The sequence below is a fragment of the Myxine glutinosa genome, chromosome 11 (genome assembly GCF_964187855.1).
Source record: "Myxine glutinosa chromosome 11, kmMyxGlut1.1, whole genome shotgun sequence".
Taxonomy (NCBI): domain Eukaryota; kingdom Metazoa; phylum Chordata; class Myxini; order Myxiniformes; family Myxinidae; genus Myxine; species Myxine glutinosa.
In genome coordinates this window covers 85,509,003-85,529,137 of record NC_136271.1, presented here as the reverse complement: position 1 = coordinate 85,529,137, position 20,135 = coordinate 85,509,003, and the positions used below count along the sequence as shown (strand labels likewise).

The window sequence follows — 20,135 nt, the reverse complement described above, 5'->3', positions numbered from 1 at the left end:
CTGTTTCTTATCTCTATTGATAATAGGCCGGAGAGGAGTCGGTAGAAGACGGAAAGACCACCAACCTGCCTGCGGTGATTAAGTTAAAGGCCCTCGGAGATAGCGTCATCGCGGGAGATTCCAATGATTCTGAACGCATTCAATCATTTTCCACTCGCATATCGACTGCTTCACTCCAAACCGTTTCTAAAATCCTTCCCAATCGTTAGTCTAACATATAAACGCAAACACGTTCCTTGGAGCCCATCCCATCGAAGCTTTTACTCGTTACCTTCACCATGCATTTATTGAGCTCTTGTGCCCTCCCCCCTCCAATCTACCGAGCGTGCACGCCACCTGCCAAAATACCTTGTGTTGCATAATAGCTCATGTTTCATGTCACCCGATCTTTCAATGGTGAAGAATCACTTGAAAACTAAATTATTCTCGAATCCACCTCCAGATCCTTACCAAAACCAAATCAATTCATCTCTGTTACACACCAAATCTGTCCACCAAGCTTAATCAAAATCCATACAACTTAAATATCGTACAGAACAATTAAAATTAAGTTCGGCCCCAGTCTTTCATGACTTGGTTTTCCAAATCGGCTGGTAAGATTTTTCAACCACCTCCCTCGGACATAGAGCTCTTACGAGAGTAAGAAATGTCAAGGGAGATGCAGGCCAGCTAAGAAGATGCAGGCCAGCCCAGCAATCAACAACCAACATTTTGGGTGGGTAATCCTGGGACCCCCTGGAGTAAAATAGGCTATAGTAAAAATAGGCTTATTATTATTATTGGAGTTATGCTGTTTGGAATGAAAAAAGCGATATTGAGTTCAAGTGAATGACGGAATGCCGTTACGGTTTCTACTTTCTAAACGTGAACTTCGCGGATCGCCATATGCAGATTCGCCATTGACTGGAAATTGAACACACGTACCTGTTTGTTTGCGGACGGGTACGTTTTTCATGGAAGTCCTTCACGAACTTGCTGTCCATGTCTGACGTGCGACTGAAGGTGCTACAGGAATGTGGAATTTATTGGCTTCATGCTTTAACATTCACCGTATCTGCATTGCCTGTTTGCTTCTGGCCTCCCACCCGTGCTAAGCACGGGTACCTCAATAGTGTCAATAATTCACTTGTAACCAACTTGTTCAAATATCAATAATGACCCAACTCTGGGTACTTCCGTCTCGGCTGGCACTCCAAGTATATTAAAACCAACCACTGCAACCACTTCACAAGACAACTCAATACTTCCAACAACATTTCAGAATGACCAACTTTCAAACTACCCCAAAAAAAAACATTCACAGATTGTTTCCATCATCGACCATACTTCACAAAGTTATCCATCAGCCCCCAACGTCTACCAAGGACCCACATTAGGATTTCCACTGGGAATGGTACACACCCAGGATTTCTACTAGCAATGTACACCCAGGACAGCCTGGGGCTACAGATACTTGTCGGAGGGGTCTGTCTCGATTCTTTTGTGGACACTCCCTTTTCCAGTGTCCATTCTGCTTGCATTTGTAACATGAACCCTGTCTGACCAGCTTATCTGGTCTGTCCCTCGATCGTAACTGCTCCATCTGCCCATAACAAAGTTCAGTAAAAGGCAGTATCTCCTCAATAGTCTTAGTTTCCCATGAAACACATAGTTTCTTTACTTTGACTTGCAATTTTGGTGTTAACCCATTCACGAACATATAAACTAATGGCACGCCTATTGTTTCTCTTACCATCCCTGAATTCCGCTCAAACACCTCCTGTAGTCTCTCTAGATAGTCCATTGGCTTCTCTTCAATCTTTTGTTTACAGTGTTGGATCTTCAGCCAATCAACCTTCGGTGTTAGTTTGTTCCATCTTTTTGAAATTTCCAATTCACTCTTGTATCCGCTACGTTTACAACAACCCTACCCTACCTATCTAGTCTCAGAGGATCCTCTTCTTTTGAAATTTATTGGGACCTGGCCAGTTAGACATTAAGTCAAGTGTGGAACTCCTAATTCTTCATCCACCTGGAATATCTTACCCCGGTTCAGTGATCTTATGGTATCCAGGCTTGTTTTTCAAACCTCATATTTGAGCTACCCAAGTCGTGACCCCCTGGCCTCAACCCCAGCCAAATTCACTATAGTCGACCCGAAGTCTTGAACCGCTAGTCGGTTCCTCGACCTAGATACCGCTACCCTGGAAGATGCCTTAATAGGTCATTAGGGCTGCACCCCAATGTTCAATGACCTATCAAACCAATGAGACCTTAAGCCACCTTCTCCATTCAGCATGTCTCCGAGGTAACAAAATGTTTTCACACCTTCCAGCTTCACGCCGTCTCCAAGATCCAACTCAACATTTCCTCCATCTGCAGCTCCCTCTGTGCACACCTTACACTTGAATGTAGCTGCCACACTGGTTAATGACCCTCTCAAGCCACTACATTTTTGATGAACCCACTCAGCGCACATTGTACATTGAATGGAATTCACTCCGACACCCTTCCTGCACACAGCACACGGCCACTTCCCAGTTCTTTCCACCTCACCACATGCTTTACCACTTGCCATCACCTTCGTTTTTCTGATATTCACCTTCAGACCTTTTGTCTCCATACATTCCTCCCACTTATTCATCTTCTCCTTCAGTCCATCCATACTTTCTGCAATCAACACCAGATCATCTGCATACAACAACTCCCACGGTAAACCCTCCTTTACGTTCCGAGCCAGCACCTCCATCACAGCTACAAATAGTAGTGGACTTAGTACCGACCCCTGATGCACTCCCACCTTCACCTCAAACTCACCACTGTTCCCGTCCTTCGTCCTTACAGCTGTGTGCTCTCTCTCGTACATTGCCATTACATCTCTGATCAACCATTCCTCCACTCCTAACTTCCTCAATGCCCATGTCACTACTTCACGTGGAAATCCGTTTCTGGTGTTTGTTCCCCCTCCATCCCCTCCCTTACCTCAAATGGCCACACAGTTGACATCGCACGTGACAAAGCCGAATGCCTCAACTCTGTGTTCGCCTCGAAATCCTTAGTCCCAAACCCATCTCTCTCTGTTCCCACCTTTCCCAGTCGAACCCAAATGCTCCTGGACTCTGTGTCCTTCTCTCCTGACAAGGTGGAGGAGTTTTTGTCAAACCTCGACTCTGATTCTGCAACTGGACCAGACGGCATCAGCCCACGGGTCCTAAAATCCTGCTCTGCCGCTCTATCTCACCCTCTCTCTGTTCTTTTCACCCTATCTTTTGCTCAAGGTCATCTGCCAGCATCCTGGAAATCAGCTAACATTACCGCTTTACACAAAAAAGGTGCAAAAACAGATCCTTGCAACTACAGACCAATCAGCCTGCTCCCAATTATCAGCAAAGTCATGGAATCCATCATTGCTTCGGATATGAAATCTTTCCTCTTCTCCAATGGCTTGATCTCTGATCATCAATTTGGTTTCAGACCAGGTCACTCTACTCTGGACATGCTGCTTCTGCTGTCTCAACAATGGATGGAGGTCCTGAATGCCAAACAGGAAATCAGAGCTGTCTCCCTTGACATATCAAGGGCCTTTGATACGGTCTGGCACCCAGCTCTGCTCACCAAACTCTCCTCCTATGGTATCCATGGAAATCTCCATGCATGGCTTGCGGACTTCCTCTCTGGTCGTAGTCAACGTGTGGCCCTGAATGGATTTCTCTCATCTCCCCTTCCTGTTCAGGCTGGAGTTCCCCAAGGAAGTGTGCTGGGCCCTGTGCTTTTTCTGGTCTTTATCAATGATCTCTCTGACTCTCTGGAAAATCCTCTCTATCTCTTTGCTGATGACTCCACTCTCTGCCGCTCCATTCCTCTTCCCTCAGATAGGCAGTCTGCAGCCTCCTCACTCTCTGAAGACCTGGACAAAATCACAGACTGGTCAAACAAGTGGAACATGTCTTTCAATCCTGCCAAATCTCACTCTCTTACTATGTCTCTCCGAAAAGATCGACTGGACAACCCTCCCATCTACTTTCTCAACAATCCTCTCCAAGAAGTTCTGTCACTCAAGCTTTTGGGTCTCACTATCTGCCATGATCTTTCTTGGGAAAACCACATTTCCAAGCTGGCCTCCAAAGCCAGTCGCCGACTGGGCATCCTCCGTCGTGCGAAGTCCTTCCTCGGCACACCTGAGCTCCTCACCACATACAAGGCTTTCATCCGCAGCTCAATGGAATACTGTTCTCCCCTATGGGCTGGTGCTCCTGCCTCACACCTGGCTCGGCTTCACGCTGTTGAATCCAAAGCTTTCAAAATCATTGGAATCTCCCGCGATGAAGCTATCTCTGAGGGCCTTTCACTCGCTCACCGCAGGCAGATAGGTGGTCTTTCTGTCTTCTACCGACTCCTCTCCGGCCTTGCTCCCCCAGCTCTCTCCGTGCTCTGTCCCCCAAATATTCCTACAGGTCGCACAAGATCTGCCAGCAACCCTCTGATGGTTAAACTGCCGAAATCTCGGCTCTCTGCTCACCTTCACTCTTTCATTCCTCTTTTCTCCCGCCTGTGGAACAAACTCCCACACTCCCTTCAATCCCTCTCCTCCCTCCAGGTCTTTAAAACAGCTGTTCACCACCATCTCTTATCTTCCCCCATCCATAACCTTGATCTTTTCTACCCCCACTAATTCACCCCAGATCCACCTTGTTTGAAATTCCAACTTATTTCCTGGAAATCCTGGCAGTGTCCATATGTTTATACCTCTCCCACCCCCCCCCCTTCACATGCCTCCCCCCCTTCACATGCCTCCCCCCTTCACATGCCTCCCCCCCAAAGCCCTCTCCCTCCCACAGATCTCTCGATGTCTCCATGTCTCTCGGTCCCTGCTCTCAAATGTTGTGTTTGTGTCCTTCCCCCTCTCTCCCCATCTTGTCTACCGCTCCCGATGTTATTTGTTTTATGTGTCTGTTTGTCTTTCTGTGTGATTAATTTTCGCGCTTTCACGAGCCTCGATCTTGTATACAAAAAAAAAAAAAAAAAAAAAAAAAAAAAAAACCCTCTCGAATGCTTTCTCCAGATCAACAAACCCAAAGATCAACTTCTTCCTCTTCTCCATGTACTTCTCCTGCAACTGCCTCACAATAAAAAGCGCGTCTGTCGTTCCTCTTCCTGGCATAAATCCAAACTGCATTTCGTCAATCTTCACTTTCTTCCTTATCCTCCTCTCCAACACCCTTTCCAATACCTTCATTCCATGCTCCAATAGCTTTATCGCTGGATACGAGCCACAGTCCAGAGGGTCACCTTTCCCCTTGTATAGAGGGAGGAGGGTACTCAGTTCCCAATCCACTGGAATGCGGCCTTCTTTCACCACCAGATTACAGATCTATGTCATTCGCTTCACACCCCAATTTCCCGCTGCCTTCAACATATCTCCCACAACTCCCGTCGGCCCTCCCGCTTTTCTACTCTTCATTGCTTTTATCGCTTCCTCAACTTCCTTCTCGGTTATCTTCTCTGCCGGTCCTAACACTGGGTTACTCTCTATGTTGCCATCCCATTCATTCTCTGCATTCAACAGTATTTCCATATATCTCTTCCATCTTCCTTTAATTCCATCTGGGCCCACAACGATTTGTCCCACTTCATCCTTCAAGCAACTCACCCCCATCACATCACACCTCTCTTTCGCTATCTGCTTTGCAATCCTGAATTCCGCTCTCTGACCCTCTTCCAAATCCAAGCGTTCTCCGAACATTTTTCTACATGCCTCCTGCGCCTTTACTCCCTCTTTCTTTGCAGCCTTCTTGGCTGCATTATAACTTTCATGCTCTGCCTTTTCTTCCCCCATACCCTTCGCCTTCTGCCACTCCTTGAACCTCTTCCTCTTCTCGTCAATCCTCTTTCCAACTTCATCATCCCACCACCATGTTTCCGAGTGCCTCGGTGGTCCTTTTGTCCATCCACATACCTCACCAACGGCTCCCAACAGACATTCAACCACTTTCAAGCTCAACCACATCATCCTCTACCATACTCAGCCTCTCTTTTAATGCCTCCCTCACTGTCACCTCTTTCAACCTCCACACCTTCATTCTCGGTTGGTACTTCACCCGCCGAGTTCTCCTCGCACCTTTCACCCTGATGTCGCAGACAACCAAGTTGTGCTGTGAAACAGCCTCCTCCCCCGGGATCACCTTTGTGTCCCGGAGGTGCCCCCTATCTCGCCTACGCACCAGCAGGTAGTCAACGGTTGTCGTCGACCCACCTGACGTGTATGTAAATGTCAATATTCGATATATGTCAATATAATCGTTTATATTTCTAAGATTTCCTAAATCCTATTATCATGTATTTCAACATTGTGCAGATGAATTCATCATTGGGAATCCATAATCCCAACACCATATTTCAAAGTGTAATACATCGCATGGTACAAATGAGTCATATACAGTGGGGAGAACAAGTATTTGATACACTGCCGATTTTGCAGGTTTTCCCACTTACAAAGCACGTCAAGGTCTGTAATTTTTATCATAGGTACACTTCAACTGTGGAAGACGGAATCTAAAACAAAAATCCTGAAAATCACATTGTATGATTTTTAAGTAATTAATTTGCATTTTATTGCATGAAATAAGTATTTGATCACCTACCAACCAGTAAGAATTCCGGCTCTCACAGACCTGTTAGTTTTTTCTTTAAGAAGCCCTCCCATTCTCCACTCATTACCTGTATTAACTGCACCTGTTTGAACTCGTTATCTGCATAAAAGACGTCTCCAGACCGTCTCCGACCACAAAGACCGCAAAGACCGACCGCAAAGCCGTCTCCAGACCTGTCCACACTCAATCAATCAGACTCCAACCTCTCCACAATGGGCAAGACCAGAGAGCTGTCTAAGGACATCAGGGACAAATTTGTAGACTTGCACAAGGCTGGGATGGGCTACAGGACAATAGGCAAGCAGCTTGGTGAGAAGGCAACAACTGTTGGCGCAATTATTAGAAAATGGAAGAAGTTCAAGATGACAGTCAATCTCCCTCGGTCTGGGGCTCCATGCAAGATCTCACCTCGTGGAGCCTCAATGATCATGAGAAAGGTGAGGGATCAGCCCAGAACTACACGGCAGGACCTGGTCAATGACCTGAAGAGAGCTGGGACCACAGTATCAAAGAAAACCATAAGTAACACACTACGCCGTCATGGATTAAAATCCTGCAGCGCACGCAAGGTCCCTCTGCTCAAGCCAGCGCATGTCCAGGCCCGTCTGAAGTTTGCCAATGACCATCTGGATGATCCAGAGGAGGAATGGGAGAAGGTCATGTGGTCTGATGAGACCAAAATAGAGCTTTTTGGTTTAAACTCCACTCGCCGTGTTTGGAGGACGAAGAAGGATGAGTACAACCCCAAGAACACCATCCCAACCGTGAAGCATGGAGGTGGAAACATCATTCTTTGGGGATGCTTTTCTGCAAAGGGGACAGGACGACTGCACCGTATTGAGGGGAGGATGGATGGGGCCATGTATCGCGAGATCTTGGCCAACAATCTCCTTCCCTCAATAAGAGCATTGAAGATGGGGCGTGGCTGGGTCTTCCAGCATGACAACGACCCGAAACACACAGCCAGGGCAACTAAGGAGTGGCTCCGTACGAAGCATCTCAAGGTCCTGGAGTGGCCTAGCCAGTCTCCAGACCTGAACCCAATAGAAAATCTTTGGAGGGAGCTGAAAGTCTGTGTTGCGCAGCGACAGCCCCGAAACCTGAAGGATCTGGTGAAGATCTGTATGGAGGAGTGGGCCAAAATCCCTGCTGCAGTGTGTGCAAACCTGGTTAAGAACTACAGGAAACGTCTGATCTCTGTAATTGCAAACAAAGGTTTCTGTACCAAATATTAAGTTCTGTTTTTCTGATGTATCAAATACTTATTTCATGCAATAAAATGCAAATTAATTACTTAAAAATCATACAATGTGATTTTCCGGATTTTTGTTTTAGATTCCGTCTTCCACAGTTGAAGTGTACCTATGATAAAAATTACAGACCTTGACGTGCTTTGTAAGTGGGAAAACCTGCAAAATCGGCAGTGTATCAAATACTTGTTCTCCCCACTGTAGTTGAATTCAACAGTGGAAATACATAATAACACAACAATATCTTTTCGAATGTCCCCTTATTTTACAAATTAATTTAACATTGCTTGGTTTGTTGCAAGATATTGTTTCTGTAAGAGCACAACAGTGCACGATTTCTATCTTGAGTCGGTCAGAAATAAAATAATTTTGTCCGGGTGCCAGCGATGACTCACCTACTATCTCCACTGCTCAGAAAACACGTATAATATATTATTTGGCTTATAATTCTCCCCCAGCTCGGTCCTACAACCAATTTATGTGGAGGAGAAGCTGGTGCAGGATGAGAGGAACGGGTGAGAAAGAAGAAGGAGATGTTGGTTCAGGAGGAGGTCTCTGTTCTTGAGAATAAATTCACTCCTTTTTATTGACAAGGTCAAATAGTTCTTCACAGAATTAACATTAGAGTCAATGGGAGAAAATGGGAGGGCCCCACAACAAACATTTTATCCCTTCTCGTGATGCCCCCTACCCATTTGGGGGATAGTTAACAAAGGGAACAATATACCTGCACAGTTCTTGATGAAGACCATTCAGTGGTCAATACGTCAGAGGTGAGCATTGCCTACTGGGCAGCCATACAAGATCGCCCTGCCTTCAGTTTTGAATACTGACCTTCCCAACTACAACTATTTTTTTGTGTCCTTAGGCAAAGAGTCTTGAATGGCGAGAGAGAGAAAACCAGGAGAAGGGATTTTTATTCCTTCTTAACAACTTCAAGAAATTCTACCTTCCATATATATTTCCTGGATTTTCCAAAGAAACAAGTTTATATCATCCTATTTTAGGTGAGTGGTGCTGTAAGTCTGATTTTCACTTGCCTGGATTTTGGGCATTGCTATCATTCTGTAAGCAGCATTTTTGTGTCGATGCCCAAGCTTCCCTGAGGGCATTAGGTCAAGTACAAAGTGTGGACCGACCGCATGTGAACCAGATGAGACGAGCTCAGCAGATTCCCTCCACTGTGATTTGTTATTGATGAATCATCTTGGCTTTTACTAACAATCTAATAGCAACCCAATTTTTTGACTTGCTTGATGTCTGAATGGTTAGAATCCAAGTGCTTAAAATGTTTCCTAAAGCTGTATATCGAACTTCCAGCCTTTGACATGCCAGCGCATTATTTGCATCACAAGACGACCATCATAGAGTATCGATCAGTCGACATGCTTTCATATTTGCACACTTCCTCTTTTACATTGTCTATTATTCAAAAAGTTTTCTCTTCTCTATTATGCATCTTTGGCAATTTTTAAAGCACATGTTTATGATGTCAATGTAACTTTGTAGTGAAGAGATCATGTTGAACTGGGCTAATTGTTTAAATGTTGGATGAATAATGTCATGTTCTGTGCAGAAATTCCAACGTTACGACACAAACCTCATTATGTGCAAATTGGTAAAGACCCGGAGACCAACCAAGTCACATACTGCACCAGAGAATCATTCCTACCAGCAAGGGTGGCTTTCATCAAGTGGCTGGTATCTTTCTGGCTCGAGGCCAAAGTCAACACGACTCCCAAAGTCTCCAGCACCCAAGGAGAAGATGTTCCAAAACATGGGCAGGTATTCATAAGTGCTTCCGTTATGATCCACTGTGTTGATCAGCAACGTATCATTATGTGGAAAATGTAAGTTAGGGTGGCACCTTCATCACAGGGGTTTGGAAAGGTTTTTCTTTGTTTACGAGTGGAAAATACGCAGAGGGAAGTGATGTTATGGCAGGAATCCCAGTGTAATAGGATACTGAGTGGTACTTTCATTTCCTAAACTTGGAAATCATTGCCTTTTTTTGTTTGTGATTAAATATAAAATGGAATGCCCTCTTCCAAAACCCATCCCTTCTCTTTACAAAATAATGTTTTTTATGCCTCCAGTGACGATGTAGCCGGATGCATTATGTTTTCGGGTTCTTCGTCCGTCCATGCATCCGTGATCGGTTTTCGTTCCTGCGATAGCGTAAGAACGATAGCGTAAGTACGGCTGAAAGAATACAAGTCAAACTTAGTACAAGTTTGGGAATGATGCAAAGATGAACTGATTATATTATGGGGTCAAGAGGTCAGAGGTCATGTCAGGTAAAAATTCTGTTACTGAGCTAACTTCTGAATCAGTGATGGGATTTTGACCACACTTGGTATAAGTATATATTATGATGCAAAGATAAACTGATTAGATTTTGGCATCAAGAGTTCAAAGGTCAGAGTCTGGAATAGGTTTTCGTTACCATGATAACTTAAGAGTGGCAGAAGCGTACCAAGTCAAACATCGTGCAATTATTTACAATGATGCAAAGATGAATTAATCAGATCATGGGGTCAAGGGTTCCGTTAGGTAAAAATTCTGTTGCTGTGTTAACTTGTGAACCAGTGATGGGATTTTCCCCAAACTTGGTATAATTATATATTATGATTTAAATATGAACTGATTAGATTATGGGGGCAAAGGTTAGAGGTCATGGCAGGTACAAATATGATACTTGAGAACAGCTGAATGGATTTAAACCAGAATTGGTACAAGTATGTATAATGATGTAATAATGTGGGTGGAGGCATATCGGTCGACGTCGTGACATCAAAGAGTACTGTTCTAGTTTGAGGATATAACAACAGACCAATGGCAAGGAAAGGATTAACATAATCAGACCCCGGTTTACCCTGGGTATCAGACTATGGATGTGTTCCTGAAAAGTGTGACAAATATTAAAACGACGTACATAAAAGCAAATTTTCTTACAATAATTAATAGAATAAGCAATAAGCAATAGAATAAGCATTCATCTGCAGCTCAATGGAATACTGTTCTCCTCTCTGGGCCGGTGCTCCTGCCTCACACCGAGCTCGGCTTCACGCTGTTGAAACCAAAGCTTTCAGAATCATTGGAATCTCCCGCGATGAAGCTAACTCCGAGGGCCTTTCACTCACCCACCGCAGGCAGGTTGGTGGTCTTTCTGTCTTCTACCGACTCCTCTCCGGCCTTGCTCCCTCAGCTCTCTCTGGGCTCTGTCCCCCAAATATTCCTACAGGTCGCACAAGATCTGCCAGCAACCCTCTTATGGTTAAACTGCCAAAATCAAGACTCTCTGCTCACGTTCACTCCTTCATTCCTCTTTTCTCCCACCTCTGGAACAAACTCCCTCACTCTCTTCAATCCCACTCCTCCCTCCAGGTCTTTAAAACAGCTGGTTCACCACCATCTCTTATCTTCCCCCATCCAAAACCTTGATCTTTTCTACCCCCGCTAATTCACCCCAGATCCACCTTGTTTGAAATTCCAACTTCTTTCCTGGAAGTCCTTGCAGTGTCCTTGTGTTTTATACTTCTCCCTCCTCCCCACCCCTCTTCCCATGCCTGAGTTCCCACAGATCTCTCGATGTCCCTGCTCTCAAATGTTGTGTTTGTGTCCTACCCCCTCTCTCCCCATATTGTCTACCGCTCCCCTTATTATATGTTTTATGTGTCTGTTTTATTCTTTGTGTGATAAATGTTATCTCTTTCACGAGCCTCGATCCTGTATACCAAAAAGAAAAAAGGAGGGGATGCTTTCATAATGTCACAATTTCAAGTATTATATTTCGCTTTTTACCCTGTGCTCATGAAGCGAAAAGCAGTGTTAGGCATTCAGTTGAATATGTGCGTACGTACGTGTCTGCATTTTAAAAATTCATTTTCTCTGCAACCGTTGGTCCGGTTGACACAAAATTTTACCATAAGAGTGCCTCCGCCAGTGGAATTTTTTTATTCATAATTATGACATCATTGGTCACATGGTACGGACGCCATATTGGAATAACGTTACACCTCTATATCTCCGAAACAGCTCAATGAAAAAAATTGAAGCAAGGCTCATTGTGAAGTACTCCCCATGTGGAATAACATATGTTAATGATGATGTCATCGGTGCCTTCATTATGATGTCCTAATTCGACCAGTACAACACTTGATTCGATCAGTAAGAAAACAAAAAATTATCTGCAACTGTTAGTGCGATGGACAATAAATTTTCAGCAAAGGAGCGCCTAGGGTGGTGCTCAAAATAATTTTTTTTAAATATTTACTGGGACATGGCTTTATGTTGTTCCTTTTGTTCCAAAATGAAATGACACCAAATATGAAAGCAACCTGATTTTCTTTAGGGGTGCCACATCAGCCTTCAAACGAAAGGTGTCTACAAAACTTTTCTATATATGGATCGAAAGCAAAACCAGAAGTTTGTTTTATGAAAATCCACCCTCCACTCACTTTCTTTGTATTCTAGCAAACACAAGTTACAATAGCTGCACAAATAGCACTATATTGCTATGAAAACTCAAATTCAATGATAACAATCCAAATGTTCAGTTCATAAAATGAAGAGACACCATATCACATAATATTAAAAAACCCAAATATAATGAGAAATGTAACTCCTATTTCTGGGCCTGTTTCACCACTGTTGCCTTCTTGGCATCGGGGTACATCTTCCTGTGAGCAGCAACAACTTGAAGCAGAGCTTGCTTTTGCTCTTCATCCTTTGTAAGGAGCTTATTGTAGTCTTGTATCAATGCGACACCCCTTTCTGCCCTGTCGTTCACCACGACTAAGCCACTGGCGGCTTTCTTTGCTTCCTGAAAGCTGGTTTCTTGCTCCCATGAACCAGGATCCTTATCCATCCAATCAGTTGGGGTCCCTAGGATGCTGAAGAAATGCTTGGTGTGTTTTGTTATGAGGCCAGCGATTGACAGGGCGGTTCCTCGTTTGATAGCTGGTCTCTTTGGAGAGGGGTTTTCACCGTCATTTTTCAATGCTTCAATCATATTGATCTTGCTTTCTTTGTCAATTCTGGTGTCAAAGAATGCAAATGCCACTAGTACTGGGCTCATGTACCACGTGTGGCGGCCAAGTGCCTTCAAGGCTGCCTGAGCCATCTTCTGATTGATTTGTTCAAACTTTTCCAACTTCTTGAAGAGGTTAATGTCATTCAGGGGAGCCTCAATAGCTTGTGGAGCCCGAAACCAAGCCTGTACATACACAACGCAGACAAAAATGTTGAAGGCTCGGAGTTCTCTCACCTGTCGAAGTGTCAAGTGGAACTCTGACCGAAACATGAACACCTGTAGTGAATATAGTGCTTTTGCCATCCATCTGGCTCTGTGCATTGCTCCTGGAGCCATGATCCAGATTCCACGAGGTGGGATTCCTCCCATGTAGATGACAGTCAGTTATAGGAGTTCACGATAATCATCTCGTGGCTGCTGATCTTTCAAACACACAAGAACGTTTTTGCTTCCAACACAGTGTCTACAGATCCCATTGAAGCCTTCCTCTCTGAGAATTGATCGTGAAGAAACTTCCTGTCCTCGGGGTTGGTGATTATGGCCTCCGAATCTGCATGCCTAAGATCAAACGTCTTCTCCAAGGAGGCCTTGAAGGATGCTTCCTTTTTCTCTTGGGTCGCACCACCCCGCTTTGCACCTTTTTGGAGGCTCCTCCATTCTTCATATAGCCTCTCCAAACGATGGATGCAGTGCTGCTTCGTCGTTGTAGGTAGGTGAGCTTTTTCCCAGAACTTCACAACCTCTTCAATGGTGAGGGTTGCACTCTCCCGGGCAGTGCGATTCTCCTTCTTCAGGTGATGGAAAAACAGGACAAGAGATTGATGCACAGTCGGGAGCTTGGCACCTTTGATGGCATCTCCAGAAGTGGACCCAATGAGATACACATTATCCTGAGCCCGAGTTTTCAATGAAACACTGGTACTAGCACATGCCATATCTGCAAAATAAGCAAGAATGTGGGTAAAATCCTGTTAATTCTTACTCCACAGGGTCACTCTCTACAAAAGAGCCACAGTCAATAAGTTAGGCCTACATATTACACACTAAAAAAGCGTACCCCTGACCCCGGGAACCTGTACAAAACATGCATGAAAATTGCCCAGATCGTGATCATAGGAAGTCTCAAAACTGTATGTATAATATATTGTATATATATATAATGTATAATGTGTATTTGTATATTTATTATTTAATGTATATTTACTATATATTTATTTTTAATATTATATTTAATGTATATATATAATTATGTATTTATTTTGTGTATATACAGCCCAAAAAATGGGAATTCCTATTTTTGCATGGGGGAAAATTCATCACTGATGTGGCACCCCTAAATATTATTGGATGCCATTCAAATTTGGTGTGGTTTCCTTTGACACCAGAAGGAACTAAAATAGACCATGTCCCGGAGAAAATCTGCATTTTGCTTTTTTGAAGCCCACCCTAGGAGCGCCTCCTCCTGTATAAATTTTTAATGACAAGTATGATGTCGTACGTCACGTGGTACAGGTGCCATCTTGGAAAAATCGAAAAACGTTGCGCCTCTATCTCCGAAACCGCTCCATGGAAAAAATAGAAACATGGTGCGTTGTCAAGTATCCCCATGGGGAATATAATATGTTTACAATGATGTCAACGGTACCTTAATGATATCATAATTCGACAAGTCCAACTCTTGATCCAATCAGTATGAATTTTTTTCTCTGCAATTCTTGGTCCGATAGACAAAAATTTTTTACCAAAGAAGCACCTTCTTTTGTAGAATTTCTGATAATTATGACGTCGTAAGCCACGTGGTGCAGGCACTATCTTGGAAAAATCGAAAAACGTTGCACCTTTATATCTCTGAAACTGCTCCATGGAAAAAACTGAAACGTGGCTCATTGTAAAGAACTCAACATGGGGAATAAGTGTTGTTAACGATGACGTTATTCGTGCCTTATCATGACATAATTCGACAGGAATAATGCTTACTTAGTCTAGTCAGTTTGAAATTTCTTGAGTGTGATCGACGCAACAATTATATTAGTGAATATAAATTTATGATATAATCACTCGCATGGTCTGGCAGCCATATTGGATCAAAGAAAAAAACAGGCAAAAACAGAAGAGTTGGCTCGCACCAAGTTGACTGTGCAGGTTAAGTATTGTCGTGTGCCTACCCCGTAGTGAACACAGCAGGGCGACACGGATGACCAAACGAGCTTTATCTCCAAGGTGTTCAATCCAATGATGATGGTATTCTTTTCACACGAGGGAAAGGAGAATGATGAACTTACCTGGACAGCTTCCACCCGATGTTTTCTCACCTGTGATGATTAACTCGAAACCAACACAGGATTTACTGTACAAAAATACCGGCTTTATTAAAGAAATGCTGTTAACAAAATAATCCACGATTAAAAAAAACTACGATTCCTAAACTGGACGTCCCCATACAGACTCGATTGCAACACAAGGGAAGAAATAACTGTGAAAATAAATGCTTTATTTTTGTTGCACTTGGCTCCGAGCTGCTGTTGAACCTTGTCAGGAATCGTCTCTGATCGTCACAGGCCTCCAGGACACTGTGCAGGAAACCGCAGGCTGCACTGCCCATGGGCGGGAACTAGGCCTCGCTGCGCGGTCCACTCAGCCGCGGTCGTCTTCCCGATCGTCCAGTCTTCCAATGCCCCCGGCGCGCAAGAGCGCTACAAAATGTTCACGTGCTTGTCAATGAATTCCTCTACTCGCGCAGGAGCACTATGAACTCCGACCAGTCGCCATGAAAATCCTGAAGCAGAGCGAGATATGAAATCGTCACCGTTCACCACCAAAGCCAGAAGATGCGAGGAAGTCAAGAGCCTCGACCGTTCTCTATCAAAGTGCGGACCCAAGAGACAAAATGTCCGCCCTCCAACTCAGTTGTACTCGAGGCTCTGACGTCATCCGTGTCTGCTCCACCAATCCCATAGTCCCATTTTAGCCGTGCTTGCACAAATCAATCCCGGACCAATCACTGTTCTTCTGGGCGTGGCCTCCTGGACCCACCTGCTCGATGTGGCAATGTCATGGCTGGCAGTGCCAGCGGTAGTTGAATGTCCCGGTTATGGTCGCTTTTATTTAGTGCTATAAATGCGCGATTTCCTGGCTAAGTGTGTGCTGCTGATGTCATAAGGAACAGGAAAAATAACAGAGGCCATTACATACAGGGGATTTACCATTAATCTCTAACTAATTAGCATAACCCCACCCCTCGTGATGGGAACGAAGATACGCGCTTGCACGACATACGATCTACCGGATCCCTACTTATGATACATAGGGTTTCTTCTTCTTCATGACAGTCGGAGCACACTACCTATGCAATTCTACCTGGACTAAGGTAATCATTGCCTACCCCCTACAAACATAACAGTATTCTATGAATACCATTTAGTTACCTATGATATTACCCTTTTTTTGGTTAATGACATTTGCTGTATTCAAATAAACATACGTATAAATCAAATAAAAACAATTACCAGACGTTTTAAAATAAAAAATAAGCCTCTCACTGTATTGGTCAAACTTGGTGGTAACTATTCCTGAAACTCCTCCTCCTTCAATGAACGTTGGCATTTTTATAGATGGTACGCAACGTAATCAGAGGCACACTTAATATACCGGCAACATCGGCAACATCAATGGCACATTGACCAGTATCCATTCGACGAATACCATCTAACTCCACTTCTACGGTAACACTTTTACAATACCTTTTAGCCAATCTACAACACAGTACATTTATTTATGTGCGATGCAAAGTACTGTTGTTCTTTCGGTGATTTTGCGACAAGGGGAGATATAAATTGGGATATTACTGTATTAACAATTTTAAATCCTGAGGAATGCTTGAAAGTGTAGTGTTTCGTTACTGTAATTAATTTTTAATAATGTAATTTACTATTATACTCAGCGACTAACTTTCTGAAAGTTTGTGGATTGCAATCTCCACCATGATGCCTAAATCCTGTGGAATATTAAATTTTCTGGGAAGGATTCATTGCAGCACATAACCTCCTGGCGGGTGACATTGTGACAAACAAGAGTCCAACTCAGTAAAATATGAAGTAAAGCAGAAGCAGAAAAGAAAGACAATACATTGTTGATGTCACATTCAACCCATTTGAGTTTGAGTTGAATTGAATGAAGTTGAGTTGAATGAATTCGGATTAAATTAAAACTCAAATCACAATTGCTTTAGTCTTCACACAAGATTTTGAGGAGCTAGTTTTGTTGTAAAGTAGTGCAAAAGAAAAAGACTTGAAATGTATTTTTATGAGAATTTATTTGTTTCACTTGTCCATATTGTTTCGCAGCACCTGACAGTTGGTGTACCGTCCCAAGAGGAGTTGAGGGGTCCTGCTGGTGAAGTGTGTGATAGTGTGGCTGTGGGGACGTCAGCTTGTGGGAGCAATGTAGCAGAAATCCAAGAGCAGCAGTCACACTCCAACACGAGCACGCTGACGGAGCGTGAACCCAGTACGTCCAGCTTGTGCAGTGTCGATGACGAGAGGTTGTCGGATTTTGAAGTTGCACGCCGTGTGTTCTGTGGAAGCCGGGAAAATGTCAACTTTGTTGTGGAGGTTTTTCGGCAGGTATGGTTATCTTTTTCCTCATTAATGACCTTTATTTACTGCATAACGATTTGGAATATACTGCACTGTAGCTGGTGTTGGCTTAGCGGTTAGGGTGCCGGCTTGGGATCCTAGGATCCTGAGTTCGAATCCCGGTCGATCGCTGCATTAACACCAAGGGGGGGTGACTCAGCCTGTCATCCTTCCGAGGTCGGCAAATTGAGTACCAGCTTGCTGGGATGAATGATCCCGGTGTGTACCCCGGTTTAGAATAGGTACACCGTATCCCTGCTCATCGTAAGAGGTGACTATGGGTTGGCGTCAGGAAGGGCATCCGGCCATAAAAATTGCCTCAAAAAGGGAACCATGAGTTCATGGGGCCCGCAGGGCTAACCCCCGCTTTAGCGGGGAAAAATGGCCTCAAAACGATCATTCCTTCATTCATTTGTAGCTGTTATAACTCGTTCTAGATGAAGAAGCACAAGCTATAATATTGGATTTCATTGGGGCGTCCTCGAACCTATGACAGATAAACAAGACAGACACAACAACAACACAACATGCATTTTAAAGGCCATTTTCCCTACTAGAGCAGGGGTTAGCCTTGCGGTCCCCATGACAATCTTCTCCATTTTGCCCTATTTTCTGCATCTCTCCTTGTTAACCCCCTTGCCCGCATTTCTTCTTCCACCATCTTTAGCCAAGTCTTTCTGGGTCTTCCCCGTCCTCTACTTCCTTCTACATTCATTTCCATCACTCTTCTCAACCAGTCACTTTCATCCTTCCTCAACACATGACCAAACCATCTCAACCTGTTCCTCTTCACAGCATCAATCACAGGCTCTATTCCCATCATCTTTCGCAATTCATCATTTGTCTTCCTCTCTCTCAACGATACTCCGCACATCCGTTGAACCATTCGCATTTCCACCCTTTCCAACCTTCGTTGCTGCTCTACGTTCATTACCCATGTCTCGCTCCCATAAATCATAACACTTCTCACACATGCAGCATACACTTTTCCCTTCAGCTTCAACGACACTCGCCTCATCATCAGCACGCCACTCAGTTCCCGAAACTTCTTCCATGCACATCTCACTCGAGCAACCGTTGCCGAGTCTGATCCACCTTCTCCATTCATCATGTCTCCGAGGTAGCAAAATGTTTTCACACCTTCCAGCTTCACGCCGTCTCCAAGATCCAACTCAACATTTCCTCCATCTGCAGCTCCCTCTGTGCACACCTTACATTTGAATGTAGCTGCCACACTGGTTAATGACCCTCTCAGACCACTACATTTTTGATGAACCCACTCAGCGCACATTGTACATTGAATGGAGTTCACTCCGACACCCTTCCTACACACAGCACAGGGCCACTTCCCAGTTCTTTCCACCTCACCACATGCTTTACCACTTGCCATCACCTTCGTCTTTCCGATATTCACCTTCAGACCTTTTGTCTCCATACATTCCTTCCACTTGTTCATCTTTTCCTTCAGTCCATCCATACTTTCCGCAATCAACACCAGATCATCTGCATACAACAACTCCCACGGTAAACCCTCCTTTACGTTCTGAGCCAGCACCTCCATCACAGCTACAAATAGTAGTGGACTTAGTACCGACCCCTGATGCACTCCCACCTTCACCTCAAACTCACCACTGTTTCCATCCTTCATCCTTACAGCTGTGCGCGCTCTTTTGTACATTGCCATCACTACTCTGATCAACCATTCCTCCACTCCTAAACAAGACAGACACGAATTGGAAAATGTACAAATAACAGGTTTAATGAAAATAAATGCCAGGGAACAAATAAATGAATCTAAAACTAATTCCTAAATTGAGACGTCTCCATACGGACTCATGAAACAGACACAGGGAGAAATAAATGAAAGTAATAAAATGTGTGTGAATAGCGTTTGCTTGAACTCAGCTCTGGGCTCCTCAAGTGGTCCCCGAACCCCGGCCGCCAAACAGGTCCCTGAGTCCTTGCGCGGGAAACGCACAAAGGTGCGAATTTGCGCCGCCGCCAGCCGCCCACGCGAGGCAGCCAAGCTCTCTCCTCCGCCGTCCCACACTCCACAAAGCGCTGAGGTCTCTCAGGCGCACACACCACGGAACACAGCCGCCACGGAACACAGCCGCCACAACGCCAGCACTACCGGGATAAGAGAGAAGGATGCGTCCGCCTCCCACCACAGCCAGGAACAGAGAGAGCGTGTGAATGCAACCGCCTACGACTAAGCCCAGCACGAGAGGGAACAATGCATCCAGTCCGTAATGAAAACCCAACGCAAGAGAGCAAATGAACCGCGACCGCCCGTGATGCCAGCCGCGGACCAGGAGAGCAAAAATGGCGGTGCTCTGCTTTTTTGTCCCTCGTGCTGGAAGGTTCGATTATGATGTCATGCTCGCGCCAATCATCGAGCACCATCGCATCGCTCCACGACCACGACCAATCATCACCTCTCGGGGCGTGGCCCCACGGCCCCCCTTACCGTCCCTTGCGATGACGCGGTTGGTGGCGTCGGTGTTAGTGTTTGGCTCCGGATCCGGTCGGTGGTCGCTTTATTTAATTTTAGGTGCTGATCGCATGGCTCATGTTCCGTGTGTCA

At 44.7% G+C, this 20,135-nt stretch overlaps 1 protein-coding gene across 4 annotated transcripts in view; it reads left to right on the top strand.

The window, feature by feature from the left end:
- Positions 1 to 20,135, top strand: part of LOC137416855 (ral GTPase-activating protein subunit alpha-1) — a 344,184-nt gene that overhangs the window by 85,616 nt on the left and 238,433 nt on the right. For all 4 annotated transcript variants that reach the window (XM_068102513.2, XM_068102512.2, XM_068102510.2 and 1 more), the window contains exons 8-10: positions 8,748 to 8,886; positions 9,456 to 9,664; positions 17,258 to 17,536. In XM_068102513.2, the coding sequence (XP_067958614.2) occupies positions 8,748 to 8,886; positions 9,456 to 9,664; positions 17,258 to 17,536 (627 nt within the window). The remainder of the gene's footprint in view (positions 1 to 8,747; positions 8,887 to 9,455; positions 9,665 to 17,257; positions 17,537 to 20,135) is intronic.